This window comes from Amblyomma maculatum, chromosome 10, assembly GCF_055883805.1.
Source record: "Amblyomma maculatum isolate TAMU_Amacu chromosome 10, ASM5588380v1, whole genome shotgun sequence".
Taxonomy (NCBI): Eukaryota; Metazoa; Arthropoda; class Arachnida; order Ixodida; family Ixodidae; genus Amblyomma; species Amblyomma maculatum.
In genome coordinates this window covers 26,154,733-26,180,014 of record NC_139353.1, presented here as the reverse complement: position 1 = coordinate 26,180,014, position 25,282 = coordinate 26,154,733, and the positions used below count along the sequence as shown (strand labels likewise).

The 25,282-nt window shown below is 41.4% G+C and overlaps 1 protein-coding gene across 3 annotated transcripts in view; it reads right to left on the bottom strand.

Moving 5' to 3' along the window:
• LOC146175943 (uncharacterized) overlaps positions 1–25,282 on the bottom strand; it is a 43,560-nt gene that overhangs the window by 2,542 nt on the left and 15,736 nt on the right. The window contains exons 4-5 of one of the 3 annotated variants that reach the window (XM_084582307.1): positions 568–636; positions 376–420 (exon numbers count right to left, since the gene is read on the bottom strand). The exons of 1 other annotated variant lie outside the window; for it this stretch is intronic. In XM_084582307.1, the coding sequence (XP_084438433.1) occupies positions 391–420; positions 568–636 (99 nt within the window). In that variant the 3' untranslated portion in view covers positions 376–390. Of the gene's footprint in view, positions 1–375; positions 421–567; positions 637–19,046; positions 19,212–22,247; positions 22,314–25,282 lie in introns of those variants that run through there. One more of the 3 variants, XM_084582306.1, reaches the window with a different exon arrangement.

Sequence of the window (25,282 nt, the reverse complement as noted above, 5' to 3'; positions counted from 1 at the left end):
ACCAAAGCATGAAGGGTATTTATTGCATACATCCACTCTATATTTTAGAAGCTTGTGTAACGAATTATTTACGTAAAACTTCAGGTGACACCTTTTGGGTAACAAGACACAATGATTACTGAGAAAAAATGCCGGCACTCACCTGTAATTGCACCTCGAGGACGTGGATTATCACTCGCCCATTCCTCTTTAGAGGATTCCTCTCCTCCTAGAGCAACGACCCACATAGTACTTAGTTCTGCGCTAGTTCTGTATTTTAGACTTTTTTCTGTATATAATTGTCGGGTCTGAAATTTGATATGAGGCAGTGTTGCTGCAATACTAAAAGATATTTGAGAGAAAGGTAACCCTACTCACCGAGGGGTCCGGGCTGGTCTAGTCTATCATTCCTCAAGCGTTCCCCTGTCTTGTGGTTCCCTCCTAGCGTTAGAAGCAAATATAAGTTTTACCTTATACAAATTTTCTATATTTTGTAGCTTTTCTTACGATCAGCTTGCATCCAATTTCGTGTGAGGCGTTGTGGTTGCAACATTAAAATACAGTGGAGGAAAAGGTAACCTTTCTTACCGACACGTGGTGAAGGACGATGACGTTGCTCGTGATACCAGCGTGCCTCTTTGGTGTGCTGCCTTCTTCCTATAGTAAAGAAACATGTAGAGTATTTATCTTATAAGCTCGCTCTGTATTTTAGTCCTTTTTCTTACAGCCACATAAGCACGAAATTTTCTGTGACATTTTTTGCTTCGACAATAAAATACCACTAAAGGAAAAAAGGCCACGGTCAGCAGGTTGTGTGGGGCCGTGACGTGCGGACCCGTTGAGGCGTGCATCTTATATTTTTGGTTCTGCTGCCACGAATACAAAGCAGGCAGAGTTTTGTGCTCTGTGGGCGCTGTATTCAAATGACTTTGATAGTATCTGCATGCAGTAAATATTCAATTCGGGTGTTTTTGCTGCAACTCTATATGTGGTTCGGAAAAATAACACCACCTGCCTGGGATGTGTGTACTGGGGATGGTGCATGCGAACATTCGTCCGTCGCGGTGTCTACTCGGACATTAATGCAGGCATCCTGCAACCAGAGTTATTTAGGGACATCTTTCAAATTTCACTTTGTTTGCACTGGAGCGCTTTGTGTTGTCTGCACTGGCACGGTAGTGTATTCCAACGGCGCCCGTGGAATGCAGTACCCTGCCAAGCAGTTGCGCTGTATTGGCTATCGACCAATAAGCATCGTTGCTCGATGCCGATTACACTGCTACGAGAGGAGATACTTCAACGTCATGCTATAACGGTGCTGATCACAGGAGACACGTTTTTCTTGGGCCTAATTTTGTGTCGCAAGTGTATGCATCCCTTTCGCAAAGAAAGAGGGAACGTTTTTCTGTCTAAACGTTTCCATCGATTAGATGAAAGTTTAATGTGTGTAATAATTTATTAAACGGCGGCGCCCTGAGTAAAGCCACGCTGCTATTACACTGATTGCTACAACTTGAATAAGACACAAGGATATTAAAACGGCGATCATCTTTGGGGGTTTTGTGAATAATTCATGATTCTACACTGCGAGCACAAATAAATCTATAAAGGTCTAAACGCCGAATAATGTTACACCCTACAAGAAGCAGGTTACGCGACCAAAGTCCTTATAGAGATAATCAACATCGCAAAATGTGGCTTATATATGGCTTTCAACAAGGCCATTTTTATTTGTACCGCCAGTGAATATATATTGCATATCTCTCGACGTTAAGATCTTGACTCGGGTTTGAATCTTCTCAAAGTTCTCACTTGAACGTTGCTAGTACCGCAAGGAAATATATCGTGCGATATGTCATTACGTGATATGAATGATGTTTTAGATGCGAATACGTCTCTATTAGCAACAGTACTAAGTTTCGTATATTTCGTTTGCGAAAATCAACCATGGCGATATTCCAGGACATCCTGCTCCTGTAGGAAGTGCGCTAGAGGGAATGCCAGTCCATTTTCAATCCTATCGGATAATTCATGTTTAGAGAGTACTTTGGAACATGCCTCGAAAATTGTTGTTCACCCATGAAAATAATAACTATTTTTGTAAAGCTAGCCCACTTAACACTCCACAAGCTACGTACAAGACGAAAGGAAGATAATGTGCATTATGTGTAGGATGCCACAGTGACAATCTCAATGTTAAAAGTAAAGCGAGATTGTTGCAGTAATCAAGCCTTTACGTGTCTGAAGAAAGACTAACTAAACATATTCTCTTATTCGGTCATATTTATTGTATTTGGTGCGTGATATAATTGATCCGCTAATTAAGTTGTAATGAATTTATGAGACCTACTAGATACACTAGTTTCAGTCATAAAGCCAGTAATCAGCAGCTCCAGCCCTCTCGTATTGGGCGCGAAGTTCAATAGCCGTGTCACACGTGGACATATTCGGTTGTAATATCGTGTGATTGGTACTGGAACCACATCAAATTTTGGTGCTGGTCCGCTATACGCTACTTGCTTGGCGGAAATTGATAATCAGAAGAGCATATTGCATCCCATGCACACCGCCTCTCAGGAATGCTGCGAATCGTGACTCAAGTAGCGCTTAGGTGGAGAAAATTAGATATTGTTACGTGCCTGCTTTAGCAAATACCGCTTTTATTTCAACCCGATATCAAGTAGCGGCGCTGCGTTTGCCCGCGGCACCAATCACTTTTTGCCGATACTTGGCATTCACAGCCAGTTCACGTATGCAGTATACGCCACATGAAACCGGCCTACTTAAATCTGTAGACGACACCTTGAGGCAGCCAAGCGCTGACACACGCGCCTCACAGGGAGCTAGTTTAATGGCGGGAATGACGGGTGTACACATTGTCAGAAGCTGCGGGTTATCTTCAACAGGCCCTGCTATAGGCTATTCACCAGAGCTGAAAGGAGAGGTTCGCGCTTAGTAAGATCTTGTGCAACCATACATAATGATGCGGCTGTAGCGTCAGCAGCTGCATTGCTGCCACCCGGCGCAATAGCGGTTGGACCTGCAACTTTACCAGGGCCACTCTACCCTTAGCGCCATCTACGTGTAGCGAAGACAACCAGTTTAGGAGTCACTCACCGGCTGCTGAGCGCTACGACGGACGCTCTAGCTGAAACTACGTAACCCCCACTGGCCACAAACGTGGCCCTCTTTTGCCGCCATACAAAACGATCTAAGGCCATTCGTGACGACGCGATTCCATGTACGAACATGCCTGCCGGATGCAAAGCTTCTCCTTCGAATTGATAACTATTAAAATAACAGCTACTCAATGCCAGAACGAAGCATCTCCATGAATACGGCAAATGCATTGTGTTCATTACGATTCCTTAACAAGAATGTCCAATATACTACTGTTGCTGCAGTATCGATAAAGAAATAAAGCGAAGGCAAAAAAAAAAACAAAATTTACTTAAAGTTTGAGGTAAAATGAGGAATGCAAAATAACCAATCCCTGTCCCATAACTTGGCTCCCATCTCAAGATGAAACATACAGCCAAAACCACTTAATCAAATCTCGTGGTAAAATGAGGAACGCAAAATATTTTATCTTACTATAATAGTTAAGATTTCTTTTCACGCTGGGACCATGCGGCCAAATAACAGTTAATCTAAACATGAGGCAAAGTGAGAACCATAAAATATTCAATTTTAGTGCAATAGTTTAGCTTTGTTCTCATGCTGGAAGCAGCCAAATAGCTTTAATTCAATGCGGGAGGTAAAATGAGCATCGTAAAATATTCGGTCATATCCTTGCACTTCGGTGTTGTCCTCAAACTCTAACCATGCGGCCAAATACCATTTAATCTAATCGGAAGGCAAAATGGGAAGTATAAAATGTTCGATATTAGTGCAATAGTTTGGCTTTGTTCTCATGCTGGTACCATGCTGCCAAACAGCAATTAATCAAAGAAGGAGGCATAATGAAGAATGTAACAAGTTTCAGAGTGCAATGGTATGCCTTTGATGTCATACTGTTACTATGCGGCCAAATACCCAATAATCAAAGCCGGAGGAAAATGAGAAACCTTAAATTTATGACCTTATTGCAATAGTTTAGCTTTGTTTCCATGATGGAACCATGGGACCAAATATATCTTAAGGCAAGCGGGATGTAAAATGTGAAAAGTATGATATTATTGCACAAGTTTGCTTCGTTCCCATGCTCGAACCATACTGCTAAACGAACTAGGCATTTCCCCGACACATCAATAAGAGAATCGTTGTTACCTCTGGCGAGCACCAAGGTGATGAAGCAGCATACAATGAATGCAATTACAGCAACACGCATCGCCGCCATCTTTGTTTAACGAAAAGAGCGCAGCGATGGAGCCACTACGCTCTCTCTGTGCCTGGAGTGGCGACTTATATATCCGAATGTGCGTATCAATTTTTCATGAATTTCTTTGTTGCACTTATGCCCCTTTTTTTTTCCTTTTTTGTGCTCAGTTACGCAGTCATCCAAGGTGTCCCTATGTTGACGTTCACTGATAAATTATTATATTCGAATACCCGAAAATCTTTGTCATAAATATGCATAGTGCAACGTCCCTAACGTCTGAAGTAATGAAGCAATAACTAAAGACTGACTATTTTCGATCTTGTTTAGAATATATTTAATACCATTGGGCAAACACCGTATTATCTGTGGCCATGACATAATGTGATCGCCTTAAATATCTAAATTTAGAGTGCTCAATCTAATTTTTGCCTTCCCGTCTACGAAAGCAATGGCAAAGCGTGACGCGCCATATTCCTGGAAGGTTATATGTGATATACATATTACCCTCAAATAGGGTTCTTTTTATCTTATAATTTCACGAAACCTCTGTTTCAGTGTGGTTTATAGCCTTGTTACTCTTCCTCGCACCGCCTCAACTGTGGCGTTTTATGTTTAAAAGGTAACAAATAGCAATGCTAGGTTCGCTACAGCAATGGCAAACTAGGAATACGGTCAAGCAGAGAGCCTGAAATCGCTTTCTAGAAAGAGCGAATCGTACTGCAGTTTCCCTAACAGTTGATTTTGATTCCTCAGACGGCAAGAAAAGAGGCGTGCAAATGAACGTACTGGTCTGCCTCAATTCTTAATTGTGCTTGCCGAAAGAATGCGATAAGGAGAAGCTAAACAGCAGTCGTGTTCACTACACATAAATATATCACAAATCTAGCCCTTCGACTTTACATTTAGACGAATTTAGCAAGCCTTTTATCGCACACACGTACATATTCGTTGGTTTCGTTAAACGTGTTCCTTGAGGATTCGACGCCCCTCTACCTGGCGGGTTTCTTGAGCTATTAGGATTGGCCGCTGAATTATCAGAAGCAATAATCCTTTGTTCAGTATTTTACTTCTTATAGAGCTTCTATTTAAATATAGCGATACTACATAGATACTAAGATAATATTGAATGATATGCTGGCTAATAAGCACTCTCAGCTCTGAAGAGTGTCCGCCGGCACCACAAATTAAACCCGTCAATTCTTCGGCGGTCAGCCTTCTTCACAGTCCAACTCTCGTATCCATACATCACAACTGGAAAGACCATAGCACGAGTTATACGGATCTTGGTTGGCAGTCTGACGTCTCTGCTCTTAACTAGGTGGTCAATGCTAGCCATGGCTATCTTTCCCAAAAGTAGGCTTCTCCTAATTTCATGGCTGCAGTCTTCTTCCGGAGTAAATTTGGAGCCCAAGAAGAGAAAATCTGTCACAGCTTCCACTTCTTGTCCATTGATGCTCCAGGACTTGATAGGGCAAGACGCCATGATCTTTGTCTTTTTAATGTTCAGTTTAAGCCCAAACTTCTCACTCTCTTTTTGTACGCGCATCAGAAGTCTCTTGAGTTCCACTTCACCTTCTGCCATTAAAGTGGTATCATCCGCATATGTAAGGTTGTTGATACGTTTTCCAGCAATCTTCACTTCAGCTGAAGACTCGTCCAGGCCGGCCTTCCTCATGATGCACTCAGCACATAGGTTAAATAGGCAGGACGACAGTAAGCAGCCTTGTCTCACTCGTTTCTTCCTATTTTTCCCTGTTTTCCAGTGCGTAACCCAGTTTTACATCCACTGTTTGTCGCCTGTTTATCGTTTTCTGTTGTCGCTTCTGAATCCGTTGTAGCTGACTACCTATATCATATGTCTATTTAGCCCCTCTGTATAGGCATTGTGCAGAATATGTGCCACGTTTTGTTCTTGTTTTTGCTTGTGTATACCCACTCCTCCTGTAATGTCCCTTCCGTGGTCTTTGGCGTTACAATATAAATAAATAATAAGAATAAAATATTTCAGTAATATTGTGTCGAGCGTTGACTGAAGGAAAACATGACGTCGCGTTGAAGAACGCGGAGAACCCCGCCTACAGCTGCAGTACTGTTTGTTCCATCGTTGACATCGTGATGTGGGTTCTATTTCGCCTCTCTTTTTTTTTTTTTTTTTGAATATTTAGGGTTTATACGTGAAACTCTTCCACATTTTGTACCGTTTTTCTAAAACCGCATATCTGAGCACATATATTCTTGAGCGCATTAAGAGAGAAAAGATATTCGCTGTTAACAAAAAATGAAATTTATGGTGCTCTCACCGATTTACATTTCAGACACTCAAAAAGGCCACAGCAGACATTACGGCTTCGTAATTACCATGTGAACTTTGTTCCGATAAGGGGAGTTATGCGGCCTACGTAATAGGTATTCAAGTGCTAAAGCTGAAATGTCCTGAGAAAAACCAGTCATCGCAGAAACATTTTGACGCTTAAATGTGGGGTGTTGTTGGAATAATTGGTCTTGCATAATGTAGATGATGTCAGTGCAAAAACGTCGACGATGACAAGTGGCACACAGCGCCTGTTTCTTGACGTAGTTTATCTTCTTTTTTTGTTTTGTCGTATCAAAGTTTTTGCGCTAACTTCACCTACACTGTTTTGATGCTTTTTTCTCCTTTTAGGACTGCTAAAAAGTCCCGCAAAAACCATTCTTGGTACAATTTCGCTTCTTAAACACTTTTTAATGGCCAGTATAGATATCATCTTTTTAGAAGAAATTAACCAAAGGGTGTAAGTGCTAGGGTAAAAGTCTCTCTTCCACTAAAAATTACGAGAAACATTAAGTGCTCACCGTTTGAAGTCATTATTTTTAAGGCATGTTTCTCCACTGAACGTTTATGAATTGATTATGGTATTATTTTACATTTTAAACTAATAAACAGAATAGAGCTAGGCTTAAGGTCCAGCTTCGAAATTATTCTGGGCAATTTCATAAATAACACACATATAACTTTGGAACGGGCGTCACGTTGGAGCCGTTACGTGATTTCACCAAAACTTTTGAGAGTTATGAGAGCAAATCTCAAGGTGAAGAAATACTGAGGAAGCATCGAATAGAGCTAGGCTTAAGGTCCAGCTTCGAAATTATTCTGGGCAATTTCATAAATAACACACATATAACTTTGGAACGGGCGTCACGTTGGAGCCGTTACGTGATTTCACCAAAACTTTTGAGAGTTATGAGAGCAAATCTCAAGGTGAAGAAATACTGAGGAAGCATCATATGGCGGGCACTTAACAAGTGTACTTTGCATTCATAGAACCACCCCTTTAGTGAGGAGTTGCAACGATCAGAAAAACCACTGTGGGCATGAGGCAATCTGCTAATTTGATTCGCACTTTGCAATAAGCAAGTAGCGTAAACCAAACTGGCATCAGAATTCGAAGTGGCTTTCCTACTCACTATATGAAATCAAAATACAGTTTACCAGCATGAAATCAGTTCAGTTCAGTTCAGGCGTTCAGTCGTGTCCGACTCTTCGTGATCCTATGGACCATGTCACGCCACGCTTTCCGGTCTCTCACTATCTTCTTAACATCACATAGCTTCATCTGCAATGCCTCGAGAATGCCATCTAACCATCGCGTTCGCTGCCTACCCCTTCTCCGGCGACCCTCAACCTTTCCCAACATCAAATCTTTCTCCAGCGACTCCTCTCTTCTCATCAGATGACCAAAGTAGCTGAGCTTTAACTTTAGAATTTGACCCTCCAATGAGCAGTCAGGGTTTATGGTCGACAATATCGACTGATTTGATCTTCTGGCAGTCCAGGGAACTCTTAAGTGTCTTCGCATGAACAGCATGAAATACATGTGTTGAATTTTACGATAGATGTGAAAGGGCACAAGCCGCTGAACACTTAACTTACGGACGACGCAATATGATTGGTCTCACTAATCCAATTAGTTCCGGCACAAAATAAAAGCAATTTCTTAGCAAGAAAGGAAGCGCAATTATCTTTATTTAGAGCCAGAAATTTAAATTTCTGGTACATTCTTTGCTTCATTTTAGCAGTGGGGCTAATGATGCGGGTGTCTGTCATGTGCCTGATGCTGAGCTGAGTGCAACTTTTGTGTATCTAGCGTCACAAGTATAGTTCTCATTTTTGAGCGAATGAGGCGTGCCACGCTTTTTCACAAGTAGGATCATGAATTCTTCACAACACTAAAACACATGTTTGCTGCTTTATTGGGTATGTATGGTATTAAAATGGTTGTAATCGGTTTAGTGGCAGCGTTTCAGTAAATTTCACGGTATTTGAATAAATTATTACACACATGCAAATTCTATCCATCGTATGGAAACATGATCATCAGGCAATAAATACAATATTAAGACCCGGAGCTTGCTCCGGTTCGTCGAAGAAAATAGACTGCATGACTTCCTTTAAGTTAACAGAAAGCCTCACTCTATACCACATGACAAGCCTTTGAATAAAAAAAAAACGTTCTTCATTTTCTTTTACACATAAATGCTCTTAACATAGGCATGCATACAAGATCAAAACGTTCTAACGCGTCGTAGAACTCCAATAAAAGTCGTATTCAAGAGTGTAGTTAGTTGTGCACCGCAGTGCTCCATAACCGGCGGCCACGATAGCACTTCCGTTCGGCAGGATGGAGTGTTTCCACGGCGCCCGTACCATCCTATGTATGCTAGATTTATGATATATGAAGCACTCATTTTCTAAATTGGAGGGCGCGGGGAAAAAGCAACCGTTCATCATCCCACGTTCTCTTTTCTCTTGGTCGTGCTCTGGATATGCCACAAGAGTACAGTTTGCGCGAGCAGCAAGGGTACAATCTGAACGCTCTGCCTGGTCTGTAGCGGTTACGATCACTGAAGAATATTTCTAAGATATCGGCATGAAAGTGCGAATAGACATTACACTGGGCATTCGCAGCTTCCCCAGTGTGCACGTCACATGAAGTGGGCGTTATTTCCTTCATTTATTACCTTGAATTGCAGCAAAAAGGTGTAACATGAAACAAAAAATTTGCGAATTAAACATGTAAATAGAACACTTTCTTATTGTTTATGCTAGGAGGGTCGTCAATCGAATACGCATGGCTCGATGGAAGTTAATTTCAAGGTTCCTATTTTTAATGTAAATGGGGCATTTTCTTTCTCAATGGTAACTTAGAGCATGAGCGGCAAGCTCTTATATAAAATTTGATACGATGCAGATTTAAGAGAAACAAAATAAAAAATTGAGCGACACTAAATGATAATTACTAAAACTACCACATTGTTCTAGAACTAAGGCGGTTGACAGAAGAGGAAAGCCCGTTGGGTCTTCCAGATCCACTGCCCACAACTCCTGGTACGTCGTGCCAGTTTTTCTGCACTAAACTGTTTAAACATCCATGCGATGGGTCTTCTAGGAAAGAAATTAAAATACAGAGATGTATGATCCCAATATTACATATGCTTCGTTAATCTAGGAGGAGGGTGGCTTAAGAGAAACGTACGCCTGAGTAATAGGCAACGTCCGATGCCCAGTCATCCACGTCCCATGTCTGCATTTCCTGGATTTCCTGGTAAGTGGCTTCATTTCTTCTTTCAATAAGAAATGCGGGAGGCGGGAGGCGAAACGCGGGAGGCGAAACGCATCATATTAATATTCACGCGATGCAGCTTGGAGAAACTAGTTAAAATATATAGCATATAGAGCAAGTGTCTTACACTTCCTCTATGTGCATATACTTTAATACTGTGAACAGATTATAGTTCATCAACGACGAACAATAACAATAACGTCCAATTTTCCAGCCTGTAATTGGCTTTGAGTGGGCGATTATTGTTTGCAAAACTTGTTAAGCGGTACGAAAATGGCATAACCTAAACATTTTGCTTCAAGCGGGTTTTATAAAAGTCGCATAATATAGTGCGGATAAAAGGTCAATGTTCGGTGGCCTTCGTTAGTGCTGCGAGTCGGTTGACATCGATAGATTCAGCTGCATTTCAGACGTTCGTCTCCAATCCTGGAAATCGGGCCATTGGACGTAGCTTCAACTGTTTTTCATTTTGTGCAATAACAATCGCTAAAATAAATAACGTCTATAGGGTAAGATCTTTGGGCTTCGTTGTTGAGACAGGACAGTCAATTTTTAAGCAATCGAGCCCTCAATGATGTTTACGTCATACCTGCCCACAGTGGGCGGTGTTATTCTAAAAACTGTTATGTTATTTTAGTTTGTAGTTTACCATTGCTTTCCAAAACTAGAGTTCAACCCTGCTGGACCGAATGTGGAGCGGAAGCTCTGGCTGCGGGCGACCGGACGTTGCATACAACTCAACCAGCGTTCCGCTGAGCGCATCAAAATTCACCGGTGTTCTCGGCACAATCCACTTTTATATTGTGAGCATGCGATGCCGGAAGGAGCTTTCCTTCTCCACTCAGTAATCTTTTTGCGGCGGCGAGCGCATGCGCACTGCGGAAACTACCGTGATCTTCCTCTCCGCGCCGGCGCGCACATATCAGCTGTGATGCCGCTACCCTCCTCCTCTGTAGCGACCGCCGCCAGCGGCAGAAGCCGCGGCGCACCAGTGACTTCAAGTCTTGGAGCATGAGCACTGCCACTCTTTTTCAGGCACCGCGAAATGCACGAAGGGTAGCGTAGTGTAGCTTTCACTACACAGTGTGTCGCTTTAATACTTGTTTATAAATAACTGTCGCCCCGCCACCCAACTGGAGCTGCTGAGTGTTTACTTACCGTGCTCAAGCAGGAGGGATCGAATCCTGGCTTAGGCGGCCACTTTTTTAATGGTTGCGAAAAGCTAGGCGCCCGTGTGCGGCGCGATGTTAGCGCACATTAAAGAAACCCAGGAGGTCGCAATCGCCTGAGCCCTCCCCTGAAAAAGCCAACTCACAGCCTGAGTTGCTTTGAGCCGTTAAATACCAGAAAACAAAACAAACCAAATAACTGTTAATAAAACCGGTCAGTTTTCAAGCGTTCATTTATAAAATGTTTATTCTCGAGGCATGAGGGCAACAATTGTGTTTAGGCTTATATGCAAGGGTTTGGCTTCAAACTAGTACACGCCACCTCCGTTATGATTTAGCTCCAGCATGCCACGAAGTTGACCTGGAAAGAGTCTCCTGAGTGCTTGCCGCTCACACAATGAAAGCTTATTCCCTTTTACGGTCATCATAGGTCAAAGATGGTTTTTGAACATAAATTTTCCAAGCTAAGTTGCTGTATAACTATAGTGATCGCAACTAACAACATTCTATTTTTCGTGATTCCGTAATTCGCATCAGTTATTTACGATTGCGGCCCTGTCCAAGAGCCTAACTGCTGCAGCATTCGTTTAAGTGAGTTCTAACTAGGCGATAGCCGCAATGCTAAAGCAGAAGCTAGGAATAGGTTGCGATTCACTGCTTTCAACCAGCAAGAACTGTCCCAAGATGATGTGTCTTATTTGAAGCCTATCAGAAGAAAGAAAAGATAACAGCTGTTCCCCGCATTCACTACCTCTTACATAGTATAAAACGAGATAGCCGATCGAGTAGACGTTATAGTACTTTCTCGGCTTGAGAACCTCAGCAACATTAGGCAGAGTCAGCAGCCCAAAGTTTGCTACACCACAATGTTCTTCTGAGCACAGCAATAAATTCGGCTAGCATCATAGGATGTAAGTTTTAGAGCGTTAGCTGCATTTCGTTCGTTTTCGAGTTTTGCGTTATTCCAGCACCTAATACTTCATGCGCTCTACAGATGGCACCACGTACTCACGCAACTTTGTTCTTTGATCGCACGTTGTGCAGCAAACATCGTCGTCGTCAATCAGTTCCCTCTGCGCTCGCATCCGAGTTTAGTTTGTGCACATTCAAGGATAACAGTTTATGGAAGTGATTGGTCCTTGCTGCAGCTCTCTGACCATGCGCAGCTGTGCGGTTCAGTAAAGCAGGGATAAGAAGTGTGCGATATAGTTTTCACTCATCAATGTGAACAGATTGAGCACCCTTAACTTCTGAACAATTATTTTCTCTCTATACCCAGTCATAAAAACTGCGCGAAAAATTCTGTTGTTTTTGCTGAATTTCTGTGCGTTTTTGACGGTTAACCTGTTGTGACAACAGAATGTTTTGTAGTAACATTATAATTCTATGTATATACAAATGAAATGTAAATGTGAACTCAACATAATCTTGGCAATACATCTGTGGGCTGCTCGGGCATTGACTTTGGAAAATGTTGCGTATGTTTTTAGTTTTTTGACCAGTGCTATGTCATTGAAAAGTTTCGAGATCCTGTAAGTCGTGCGACCAACGATGCTCTAAATACAGCATAACATAAAAACAACTTCGTTAGTTAATCTCTTGTTGACTCAACAAGAGAGCTCGACTTCTTTAACATGAATGTGTAATCATGGCATGTATTTCCGGTTGCTGCCTTTAATACAGTGGATGTCAATGTGTCAATGCGTATAAAATGCTTCCAGTGTTGTTTTCATACATCAGATGAAAGTATCGCTCGTAGCTGTCTGTGTCCTTCTCCGTCCTTGTTCTCTCTGGGGCTTGCGACATGCCATTTGTGCCTCAAGTAGCCCTACTTACACCCTTCTGTTCTGAATGGGGAGCATGGAGTTTTAGCAAAACGAAGAATAAATTTTTAAATTATGTGTATAACAACCTGCGGTAAACAATGGCGATAACTAAAAAATGTTGCAGAATGAACACAGTGCAGTCGATGAACATCAATTTCATATCATAGTTCTCGAAACAGTGCCGCAAAAATGCTAAGGTCTGTACATTTCGAGGGAGTATGTTCTGAGATGTTTTCTGCTTTCCTCTTCTTTTCCAGCAAGTGCCCGCATGCAGCCTGGCAATATCCCATAATGCAATGGTTGGTTTACACCGTATTATTTGGAGCAAAATCAGCAAAAAGAATGTGCCATCTGGACAACATTGTTCTGAAGTTGCATATTGCAATTTGTATTTGTATTCTTGTCTGAACAAAACACGCACTTGTCGTAAATAGGCCAGATGTATAAGGAGCCAAATCTAGGCATTTAAACCCTCTGGTTTTGATAAGAAAACTTACGAGATACTTTCACTGATGCACCAAGACCATCTGGATAGAGCAGCTTGATTGAATGCAGCAAGCTTGCAGGAAATCAACTTGGTGATAATGAGCAATAATAAGTTCGACAAGCGGCATGTTACATGTATCCATGAATTGAGCAGTGAAACTTTTAATGCGATTCAAGACGCAAGCTCAGGTTTCCTAAAATTGCTTACTGGGGCCCGAAAAAGACAACAGGCTATTGCAAACAAGACTGAGCAACACGTGGTAACGAGGCCAGTTTGTTTCAGAACTTACAACGCAGTGATCATGTTTCCACACGGTACTAAAAGTAACACAAAAATTCTGCTGTTTTGGCTCGTTCTATCTCTGTCTAGTAAAGCTGGATACAACAACGCATTTCCCATTTGCACGAAAACTGGCGAGAAAAGACAGATAAAACAACAGAAAAGAACAATTAAAATAAATGAATCAGCATACCACCTTTATGCGACATCAAAAAGTAGAAAAACAAGCTATAATGCAATACTCAAAAAGTGATCAAAAACTTTGAAGCCACAAGAACAATACCCATAATGAATACATAAAGAACAATATGGGGCTGAAACGGGGAGGCTAACCAAGAGGGTTCTACTTAAGTTGAGGACGACGCAGGGGGCTATGGAACGAAAAATGGCAGGGGTAACATTAAGAGAAGGAAGAGTGCAGAGTGGGTCAGAGAAATAACTCAAGTTACTGACATTCTAGTAGAAATCAAGAAGAAGAAATGGGCATGGACGGGATATGTAGTGCGAAGAGAGGATAACCGATGATTGCTTAGGGTAACAAACTGGATTCCAAGGGAAGGAAAGCGTAGCAGGGGACGGCAGAAAGTTAGGTGAGCGAATGAGGTTAAGAAGTTCGCAGGGGTCAAGTGGATGCAGCTAGCACAGAACCAGGTTAAGTGGAGAAATATGGGAGAGGCCTTCGCTCTGCAGTGGGTACAGTAAGGCTGATGATGATGATGATGATGATGATGATGATGATGATGATTATTATTATTATTAAGAACAATAAAAGTAAATTTGAACTAAAGGTAGGACTTTGAAACTTCACGGACGAAGCAAGTTCAGAGACAATCAGTGAATTAGGCTAAAGTTGAGGAAAACTGAAAAAAAAAAGCAGGAAACTACGCATAGCATCAGGTGCTGAAATATTTTTAATCCTTAAAGGCAACATTACGACTCTGCGTCTGATAAGATTAAATTGAAGTCGCAGACGAAATGTTTAGGCGCACAACACAAGCCAGAGTTTGGCAGCAAAAAGAATTCAAATTACGAAAAGGTAGCATAGATTCAAGCATGCTAAGCCTGTTAATGCAGCAAGGCGACATTTTAGAAAAAGAGCGTTATAGCACATTATAGGCTCAGGTACGCACGTTAAGATCAGAGACCATTTCGCCAACATTTTCCCTTAGATTAGGCGACCACCGAACATTGGAAGAACGGCTACATCATATCAGCGTTGAATTCACAGCTGTACTGACAATTTCACCTGGTAATCAAGTTAGGAATTGAGTATCGAAGAGCTGATAAAAATATAGTGCTGTCTGAAGGAAGGCTACCAGATAAGTCAAGAAAAGACGACCATAACAGCGTGAGGTGCTCCCGACCAGCGAATGCAAGCCTTGCGTCAAGGGTTTAAGGGGATTCGATGAAAAGAGTCCTTTTTCTTATAACCTTCGAATACAGCTTGAAGAAGATAAAAAACTACGCTATTTTCTGCTTGATAATCAAGGTATAGATTTCAGTTTAATCTTACACGGAAATGCTACGAAAAACTCGCGCTTTGCACAGTTCATCAGTCCCTGCGAACAATATATGCAGCTCTCATATCAAGCGTGAATATTATACCTTATGGGCAATTTACATGATATCTTATGCTGAAGCAAATCCTACATGTGCAACGACAAGGAATATGTACGTACAAAGATACCCGCCACTTGTAAAGTTCCAGCAGTATTATTTAGTGCTCAGGAAATATCCCTCGTATTAATTTGTAAGAATCTGTTTTTGAGGACGTAAAATACAAATTGTCGGCAATGTCTTTCGCAATGTTTTGCTGGTATTAAAATTTTTTATAGTTTTGCGGGATTGCTTTTTTATGGCATTGCATACAATTCATTTCAAACGGAAAAGCTTTTGATCTCTATGTGCGCGGTTTCTCTAATTTGCGATGGCACCGTAAGAAGATGACACTAGTAAAGCAGTGCCAGACAAAATAAACTCCAATAAATAGAGTGGCAAGCTCTGTTTAAGCGGCATTTAGAGGTTGCGCGATGAGAAAATGCGCATCTAGAAGAAATTCTACACTAACAAAAATCATTTAAAATTTCCCAATCCAAGTTGCATTGAACTTGCAGAAGTGCAAAATTGTTTTTATTGTGCCTGTAAAGTTTTCTTCTTTCTTTTTTTGAAATATCAACAGAGGAACAAGCGATGAAGCCGTCAGGATAGACACGTTTTACACCAATTGCTAGCACTGATATAGAAGAAAGCTAAGGGGATCCCTTTAGAAATAAATTAAGGGTGAAGATATGGTTTGGTTCGTGGGAATTAACGTCCCAAAGCAACTAAGGTCACGAGAGATGGCGTAGTGGAGGACTCCGGAAATTTTGACCACCTGCGGTTCTTTAACGTGCACTGACATCGCATATAGCACGCGGGAGCCTTGCTTTTCGCCTTCATTAAAGGTAAATATATGTCCTGACAATGTACTGGGACAAAGTGAACGCTGAAAGCGTGTCCTTCATGCTGAAATATCATGTGTCTTCATTTGAGTTTCTATTTCTCTAGGGGTTGCCGCAAGCCTTAGCTGAAGGAAGAATACCAAACAAACCAAGAAAATGATATAACTTTGAGATATTCTTTGTCATCATGTTCTTCGGAGCTGTCTTCTAGGTTACGGTGTGAAAAAGTGACAGGAAATAAAGATGTCAAATTCCTGGGTTCGGAGCTTTTTTTCCTGCTTTCTGATGAAATGAACATTGCAAAGAAGGAGGAAAGACAACACCTGAAGGCAGATTGGACGCATGTTATCCATATGCATGTCGATTCATGTTACTCTTGTGCATGTTAGCTGTGGCGCATCCAGATCCTGCGTGGAAGTTCAAAAACCCAATGCGGCGCTACAAAACTCGAGCACAAAGATTAATGCAGCCACCGCCGTGTGCAAGTGCCTGGTGCCGCTACCTAACCATGTCACGCTCAGGAACTAAATGACATTTGTACAGGACTAAATGCGGCATTTAGCGTATGGGGCATTTTATCGACCGGTTGTCGGCATTCGACACTCTGCAGTCGGGACACCGGACTGTTCTGGTTCGTAAGCCTTGGTATGCTTTCGAGAAGGCTGAGAGCTGTGCACACGGATCGAGCGGCGCACTGCACAGTCAGAGGCCTACACTTCACTTTCTCCTCATCAGGGACTGCGCTTGCTGCTACTAATGCAACTCAAGAGCTGTAGGCAGGGCTCTTCAGCGGTAAACGCCATCGCCACGAATGGTAAGGCGAAGAGTGCTACCTTGGTCATGGAGCGTGAATTATCTCTGAGAGACTGTGCGGAAACGAATATGGGCAGAGAAATAGACGACCTAAACTTCCAATGCTAATTTCCCCTGTTTGCAACGATTGAACTGATAACTTTAAAGCGTTACTTCAATTTCTGCGTTTTTACGTATACTTCTTCCGATCCGCAGCACAGGGAGGTAATCATATTGAGCTTACCGTCTCAGTCATGCTCAGTTATGCTGCAGCGGAGAGAAGTGCATAAACCAAGCATAAGCCGAGGGGGGCTTTGCAGCGGAAAGGGCGCGAGGCAAAATGGAATGCAATCGAATGCAAAAAATAGAGTTATTGGTGCGCCAAATGCGCGAAAAGGAGGGGCGGGGGTCTGCATTGGATGCCGCTGACCCTTGTGGCGCCATTATACAACGGTGCAGAATAAAGATTGCAGCATTGTGCGTGACGTGATGAAATGGATGGGGTTTAACGTTTTGATATCATGTAGGAAGAGTGATAGCTTTTGTCCAATGATCGAAGTTGGTGGAGGCGACTGTAAACGTGCAATGCACAGCACGAGAGAGTTTTACTGTCTTCACAAGACAGATCGACTGCGGCAATAGCTCATACGTTTCCTGCTGACTTCCCAAGAAAAATTCCTCGTTTACAATAAAATCTACTCATGCTTTTTTTTATGTGTCAAAGTTCAGCTTATGAAATGCACATCGTCGATGGTTGGGTTCGAAATATAAAATTATCCCTGGATTAACTTATTTCAGCGATCATACCATGACAAAGCACTGCCTGAATTTCCGCGAGATGACATTTGAATTCTGGCGTTACGATCCGGCCAGCCAATCAGAAGTCACGCGCCACGACGGCTGAGAAAATTGTTGCTCGGTCCTGCGGTCGCTATTTTTTATTTCAATCAAATGCACACTCCCTACTCCGTTGGTAGATTTTCTCAATCAAACTAACGAACGTTGACAAAAACAAAAGGACTAACTTGTGGACGATAAAGGCTGATGCACCAGAATAAATTTGAAAGGCGACTGTTCGATAGCCATTAATAAAAGTTTATCACAAATCTACAATGCTTTCTATATATTTTTTTCTCGGGGCTGCATCGCCTGCTATTTAAAATATATCACAGCATTTCAAATCTTTCGGCCATAGTCAAAGCCACAAGATTGACCGCCGCAATAAGGTCATTTGTGCGTGCGGTCTTGTTGCTTTGTTCTAAACACTTCAGGTGCCTCTCTCCGTTTGCTTAGCGGCACATTCCTCTTTGATCAGGTGCCGCCGCTGTTGAAATGATAACTTGAAAGAAATCGTACTTGGCTTAGTGAGAGATGTGCGAGAGCGCCATCCATACCTTTGGTTTTTTGTTATCACTTTCCCGATTGTCGTGGCGGTACTCCATGCAATCAAGCATTAATTTAAACACGTGGAAAACGTTACTAAAAGCAATAAACGAGAAGAACTTATTTGCGTTTCTTAGGTAGCGAATGAGGCCAAAGAATTTGGGCTCTAGCATTTACAGTGGCTTAAAAACTTTCCATGTGTACGTCGTTAATGGCGCAGAAACAACTTCTGTATTTTCAATCCTGCATAAGAAACTTGCTATTGCATCTTATTATTTTTTTTACATTCCTTGTGATACGCACCGATCTCATCAGACTCGCTGAAATCCACAATAAAAAGGACAATGCCTGAAAACTGACAGTAATCTTTTTCATTCGAGCTAGAGCAAGTAGGCTACATTTTGTAATTTCATGCTTCCACTCATTTACTGCACTAATGCCGTGGTTATCGATGCCGACTTTGCAAAATAATTGCTATTTTTAAAAGACCGGCAGCTCAAGCAAAGTACAAGCCCTGTGCGGGCACATTCTATACTGCGGTTCGACAAAAGAGTTTCTGCTCTGTTTTAAATAAATGCAGAGCATCTTGCACATTTTGGCCTTACAACTTTCGCCCCCACGTTAATCGTAATATTTTCTCATCTGCTTATACGTGTACTGCCCTCCACGGGTTGCATTTACAAAGAGATATACTTCAGAAGTGGTGATTTCGTAAATTTATGGTCATCATTTTCTGCGTTCTGTACAGAACATATACAGAAAGTAGTCGTAACCAAGAATCCATAGCTTTATTTACTTTCTATTTCCCTTTTCCCGTACCGTAAATCTGGAACATATGTCCGTGCAAACAATTTTTGTCCAATATTCTTGCGAAGTTTCAGCACAATATGGATTTCATTGGTATCCTTTCTTCAGTTAACTTCGGAAGACTCCCCTACAGAGATGGAAATGAAAACAAAAAAGCGGCAATATTTTAATCAGTGACATTTTCAATCTTTACTTCCTCGCAGTACAATGATGTCATCACACATATTTGAAGTGTTATCTCCTGATATATCTCTCACTATCCCTGCTATCAGCTTCAGCGATTACTTCTCCTAAGTTGCCACTCGAACACAGTTGCATTACGCTTTTTTTTTTAGTATTCTTTTCAGGTGACCAATAGTTATAATGGGAACAGTTTTTCCAATTCTCCTACTTAAGTGTACCTGAAGACCGTGGTTTTAAATCGCTTTCTGTGATTGCAGGCCGTGGTTAATTTAATTATATAGAAAGAATTTCTTGTAGAAGTTCAATATTTCATGGTGAAAACACTATGCAGAAATAAAGAATAGCATGAAACTGGTTTTGAACTGTCGTCTATACATGCTAGCGTTGAAAATACAAGACAAAACGAGCACTTAGAGAAGAGATTTCCTTTTGCCAGAAACACATTAACCATAACGTCATACCAAAACAATGAGAGAAAACGTCGAAAAATATAATCAGCACTTTATTTAAGTCCTCACTGAGGCTTCTCATTTTACATCCTCATTGATATTCAAAAAATAGATGCACTCTAGGCTTTCCATGCCACAAATAATCCTGCTTGAAATACCTTACTCGACCAGTGACGGTTATTGTTGCGCGTAGAAATTTATTTTCATTATGCGTATGTGAATTTACCCCTATATGCAAAGAACGTACATTGCACAAAACTGATAGACCACAACACTTTATATGACAAATATACATAAAATTTACAGGGTGTGTGAACAGAGCAAAGGACGAATTTTCTCTTGGCATCTCTACGTAACCAGAAAATGACATCTGCCTTTTCAATATAAGCCACGATTAGCACAGATTTTTTATCATCTTCAAGCTAAAAAAAGATGGGCACTTCATCAAACAGTACCCTGCAATTCACTCACATGATCGGTACATCTACTCCAGGGGAATTCCGCATGGTCTTATGAGCGCCTTTCCATCGTGATGACTAGAAACCCTATTACTGGTCTTGTCTCCCTCCGCTGGCAGTGCTTTTGTTATTAACTCTACTTGACTTGATTCCCAATTTCATCGCCATGTACAATAGCCAGTACCTCCCTATAGTCAACACTGATATTACGGGTAATAATTTTTCCTTGGCCTAGTGCTCGCCACATCTGAGAAAAAAGCTCTTGGGGAAGTGGTCTTTCACCTTGGTTTCTGCAGCCAAAATAACTTCTGCCTTTGCTTTCGTTATTCGAATGAAGCCTTTCTACAATAACCATTTATCATCGTGATGCTAGAATTGCCGCTTCTTTTCTCTTATATACAGCTTCTAGTAGCTCTATACAAACACTTCTCGCCTAAAGTGTTCACCTGCAACTTCCGTTTATTTTCATAGAAGAGGAATTCATACATAACTTTTGGTTCCCTGATTTTTTAATAAGTCAGCTCCTTAGGTTATGGGCAGGATTTTTTCTTTCCTTTTTTTAAGGCGAGAGCATTATTTCGCTATGTTCACAGATTTCTGTCCGCGGACCGCGTCAGCAGACAGCGCGCGCAAAATCGTGTCCGCAGCAGTTGTGAGTAATTGAGAAGTGGTGGAGGTTGATTGATGAGTAATGCCAATCGATAGAGAGTGATATGATATTGTTATAAAAAAATAATGAGGCCAATAAGTTAATTAGGTAAATAATAGAGGCAAAACTTTAAAAGTAAAGGCGAAAATGGTCTCATTAGCCAATGGCTTGCCGCTACATTTGAATGTATAAAATACTAAAATATTTATTAAATCCCTCAATTACAGAAGTAGAGCCGAAAAAGGGCATAGGACGGGATTATAGGACTCCCTATTGCGCATGAAATAAAGCTCTAGATTAGCAGAGCAATGCAGCTAATGAGCTCTACTTCTGTGCCACAGAAACAACTTTAATTGAGAACGGAGTGAAAGTGGAACACAAGCACGAGTACTGCCTTCCCCATAAAGTTTATTAGTTTGCCCACGGAAGCATATTTGGATAGCACATTCTAGGGAAACACAACGATGACTACATGAGAGGTATTGGTAGTAAGAACTGCTTATTGTGGATATACTGACGTTATTTACTTTTACATAAAAACTTACAATTTTGTTTTATTGCCGCTGAGGACCTTTTCTATTTGTTCGACATCAATGAATTCGCAAGTCATCTATATTTGTGCCACCTCATCACTTTTGTTTCCACAATATATGCATATCATATTTTACTGCCATACGTCCAATACATTCTACACGTAAACATTATTTCGTATGCTGGATATATTGTTATAATTGCCCTTAAGGCGTCCGTTGAAAAACATTGAAATTTCCGGTACGTGCGGTTCATCGGAGGACCACGTGGATGAAGTGAACTACAATATCTTGATTTAAGTGAACTGATTGCTTTCCTCGGTGTAAATATGTGTGGTAACAACATTTGTGTTACTTATAAAGGAAACTGTCATAGGCTTGGTGCTCACCACTTAGCATAAAATTTTCAAGTCAGACCTTGATGCAGCAAAACAAAAACTCCTCAAAGGGCAGCTGCTTGCAGTCACCAGGATTTAGAGCGGGGTACGATATTACCTCCTTGGAGAGTGGGCTTCAAACGTGGTCGACAGTCTTGTTACAATAAATAAGGACACAGAATACCACTTTTTATTCATTAAATCTTTTAGTGAATCTGCTATGAGCAGCTTCAGCTAAAATGTTCCTTACATATTTTTCATAAAACAAAAAAATGGTTTTGAAGAAAGAGAGCCCCAGTCATGAATAATTACAGGCTGAGAAAGTGGACTTTTTTGCGGGCGTTCTCCTTTCCAGAGAAGCCCTCCTGTCACAGTAGCAGAACATGACGAGTATTTATTGTATACATCCGCTGTATATTTAAGAAGCTTGTGTAACGAATATTTTACGTAAAACCTCAGATGACGCCTTTTGGGTAACAAGACCAAGTGATTACTGAGAAAAAATGCCGGCACTCACCAGTAACTGCACCTCGAGGACGTGAATGATCACTGGGCCATTCCTCTCGAGTGGATTCCTCTCCTCCTGGAGCAACGACCCATATAGTACTTAGCTTTACGCTAGCTCTAAGAGACGGACACAACTGAACTAAGGTAATTAGGGCCGTTTTGTTAACATTTAGGGTCATTAACCAATTTCGACACCATTCCTCGACTTTTGCCAGATCGGCCTGAAGAGCCAAATTATCAGTAGGGTTATGTATGGGACGGTAAATGACACAGTCATCGGCAAAAAGGCGGATATTAGAAGAGATGGAGTTGGGTAGGTCATTAATATAAATAAGGAAAAGAAGAGGACCAAGTACGGTACCTTGGGGTACACCGGAGAGAACAGGGGTGAGGCTGGAAGCGTAATCGTTATGGTGGGACGGCGGCCATGGAATACCCTACCCTGCCAATTAGCTGCGCAGTATTGGCCGTTGACCGATAAGCATTGTTGTTCACTGTCGATTACACTGCTGTGAGAGGATATTACTTCAACGTCACGCTATAGCGGTGCTGATCACAAGAGACACGTTTTTCTTGGGCCTAATTTTGTGTCGCAAGTGTAATGCATCCCTTTAGCGAAGAAAGAGGGAACGTATTTGTTGTCTAAATATTACGTTTCCATGCATTGGATGAAAGTTTGATGTGTGTAATAATTTATTAAACGGCACCCTTAGCAAAGTCGTACTGCTATTACACTGATTGCTACAACTTGAATAAGGCTATTCAAACGACGATTATCTTTGGTGGTTTTGTGTACAATTCATAATCCTACACTGCGAACACAAATAAGTCTACAAAGGTCTAAATGCCGTATAATATGTTCTCTAGCACACTCCCTATAAGAAGCAGGTTCTGCTTCAGAGTTCACAGAGTTACCAGGGAAACTCTATTCTTAACACCATCCACGCGCTGCGAAGACAACAATTTTAGAAGTCACTCACCGGCTACTGAGCGGTACGACGGACGGCATAGCTTAAACCAATCACCACTGGCCACTAACTTGGCCCACTTTTGCCGCCATAAAGCGTGGTGTAAAGCTACTCGTGACGACGTGATTCCATGCACGAACATGCCTGCTGGGTGCAAAGCTTACGCCTCAAATTGATAATTCTTAAAATAACAGCTACTGAATTCCAGATCCAAGTGTCCCCATGACTGCGGTAAATTCGATACGTCCACTACGATTTCGTAACAAGAAAGTGCAGTATACTGCTGTTGCTGCAGAATCGACGAAGAAACGAAACGAAGGCAAAAAACGAAATCCGCTCAAATTGGGAGGTAAATTGAGGAATGTAGAATGACCGCTCTCAGTCTCATAGTTTGTCTGTCATCTCAAGCTTAAACATGTGGCCAAAATCCATTTAACCAAAGCGATAGGCAAAATAGGAGCCGTAAAATATTTTAGCTTAGTGTGATAGTTAAGATTTCTTATCACGTTGTGACCATGAAGGCAAATAACAGTTCATCTAAACATGAGGCAAAGTGAGAAGCGTAAACTATTCATTGTTAGTGCAATAGTTTAGCTTCGTTCTCACGCTGGAACCATGCAGAAAATAGCATCAAAGCGGAAGGTAAAATGAGCATCGTAAAATATTCGTTCCTAGTCCGGACGCATCCTTTAACTTTGTTCTCAAACTGTAACCATGCGGCCAAACACCATTTATTGTGACCGGGAGTAAATATTATGAGAGTAAATATTAGATTTTAGTGCAGTTGTTTGGTTTTGTTCTGATGCTGGTACCATGCGGCCAAATAGCAAATAATCAAAGTCTGAGGCAAAATGAGGAATCTAAAAAGTTTCAATCAGGGTGCAATGGTATGTCTTTGATGTCATGATGTTACCATGCGGCCAAATAGTAATTATTCAAAAGCCGGAGATAAACGAGGAAACTTAAATGTATGACCTTATTGCAATAGTTCAGCTCTGTTCGCATGCTGGAACCATGCGACCAAATGAACCTTAATAAAAGCGGGATGTAATAACACGAATGTCAAATGATTGATCTTAGTGCAGTGTGTTGCTTCGCTCTCATGCTGTAACCATGCGGCTAAATGAACTGGGCATTTCTTCGACACGTCAATAAGAAAAGCATAGTTACCTCTGGCAGCACCAGGCTAATGAAACAGCAAACAATGAATGCAATGACAGCAACATGCATCGCCGCCATCTTTGTTTAAAGGAAAGAGTGCAGCGATGGAGCCACTATATTCTCTCTGTGCCTGGAGTGGCGACTTATATATCCGAATGTGTCTATCAGTTTATCGTGAATTTCTTTGTTGCGCTTATCCCCCTTTTTTTTTCTTTTTTGGGCTCAGTTACGCAGTCACCCAAGGTGTCCCTATGCTGACGTTCACTGATAATTTATTATATTCGAATACCCGAAATAGTGCAACGTCCCTAACGTCTGAATTAATAAAGCAATAACTAGAGACTGGCTATTTTCGATCTTTTTGAGAATATATTTAATACCATTGGTCAAACACCGTATTATCTGTGGCCATGACATAATGTGATCGCCTTAAATTTCTAAATTTAGAGTGTTAAATGTAATTTTTGCCTTCCTATCTACGAAAGCAATGGAAAAGCGCGACGCGCCATATTCCTGGAATGTTATATGTGAAATACATACTGCCCTCAAATAGAGTTCTTTTTATCTTATGATTTCACGAAAACTCTGTTTTAGTGTGGTTCATAGCCTTGTTACACTTCCTCGCATCGCCTCAGCTGTGGCGCTTTATGTTTAAAAGGTAACGAATATCAATGCTAGGTTCGTTACAGTAATGGCAAACTAGAAATGCGGTCAAGCAGAGAGCCTGAAATCGCTTTCTAGAAAGAGCGAATCGTACTGCAGTTTCCCTAACAGTCGATTTTGATTCGCCAGCCGGCAAGAAAAGAGGCGGGTAAATTAACGTACTGGTTTGCCTCAATTCCTAATTGTGCTTGCCGAAAGAATGATAAGGAGAAGCTAAACAGCAGTCGTGTTCACTACACATAAATATATCACA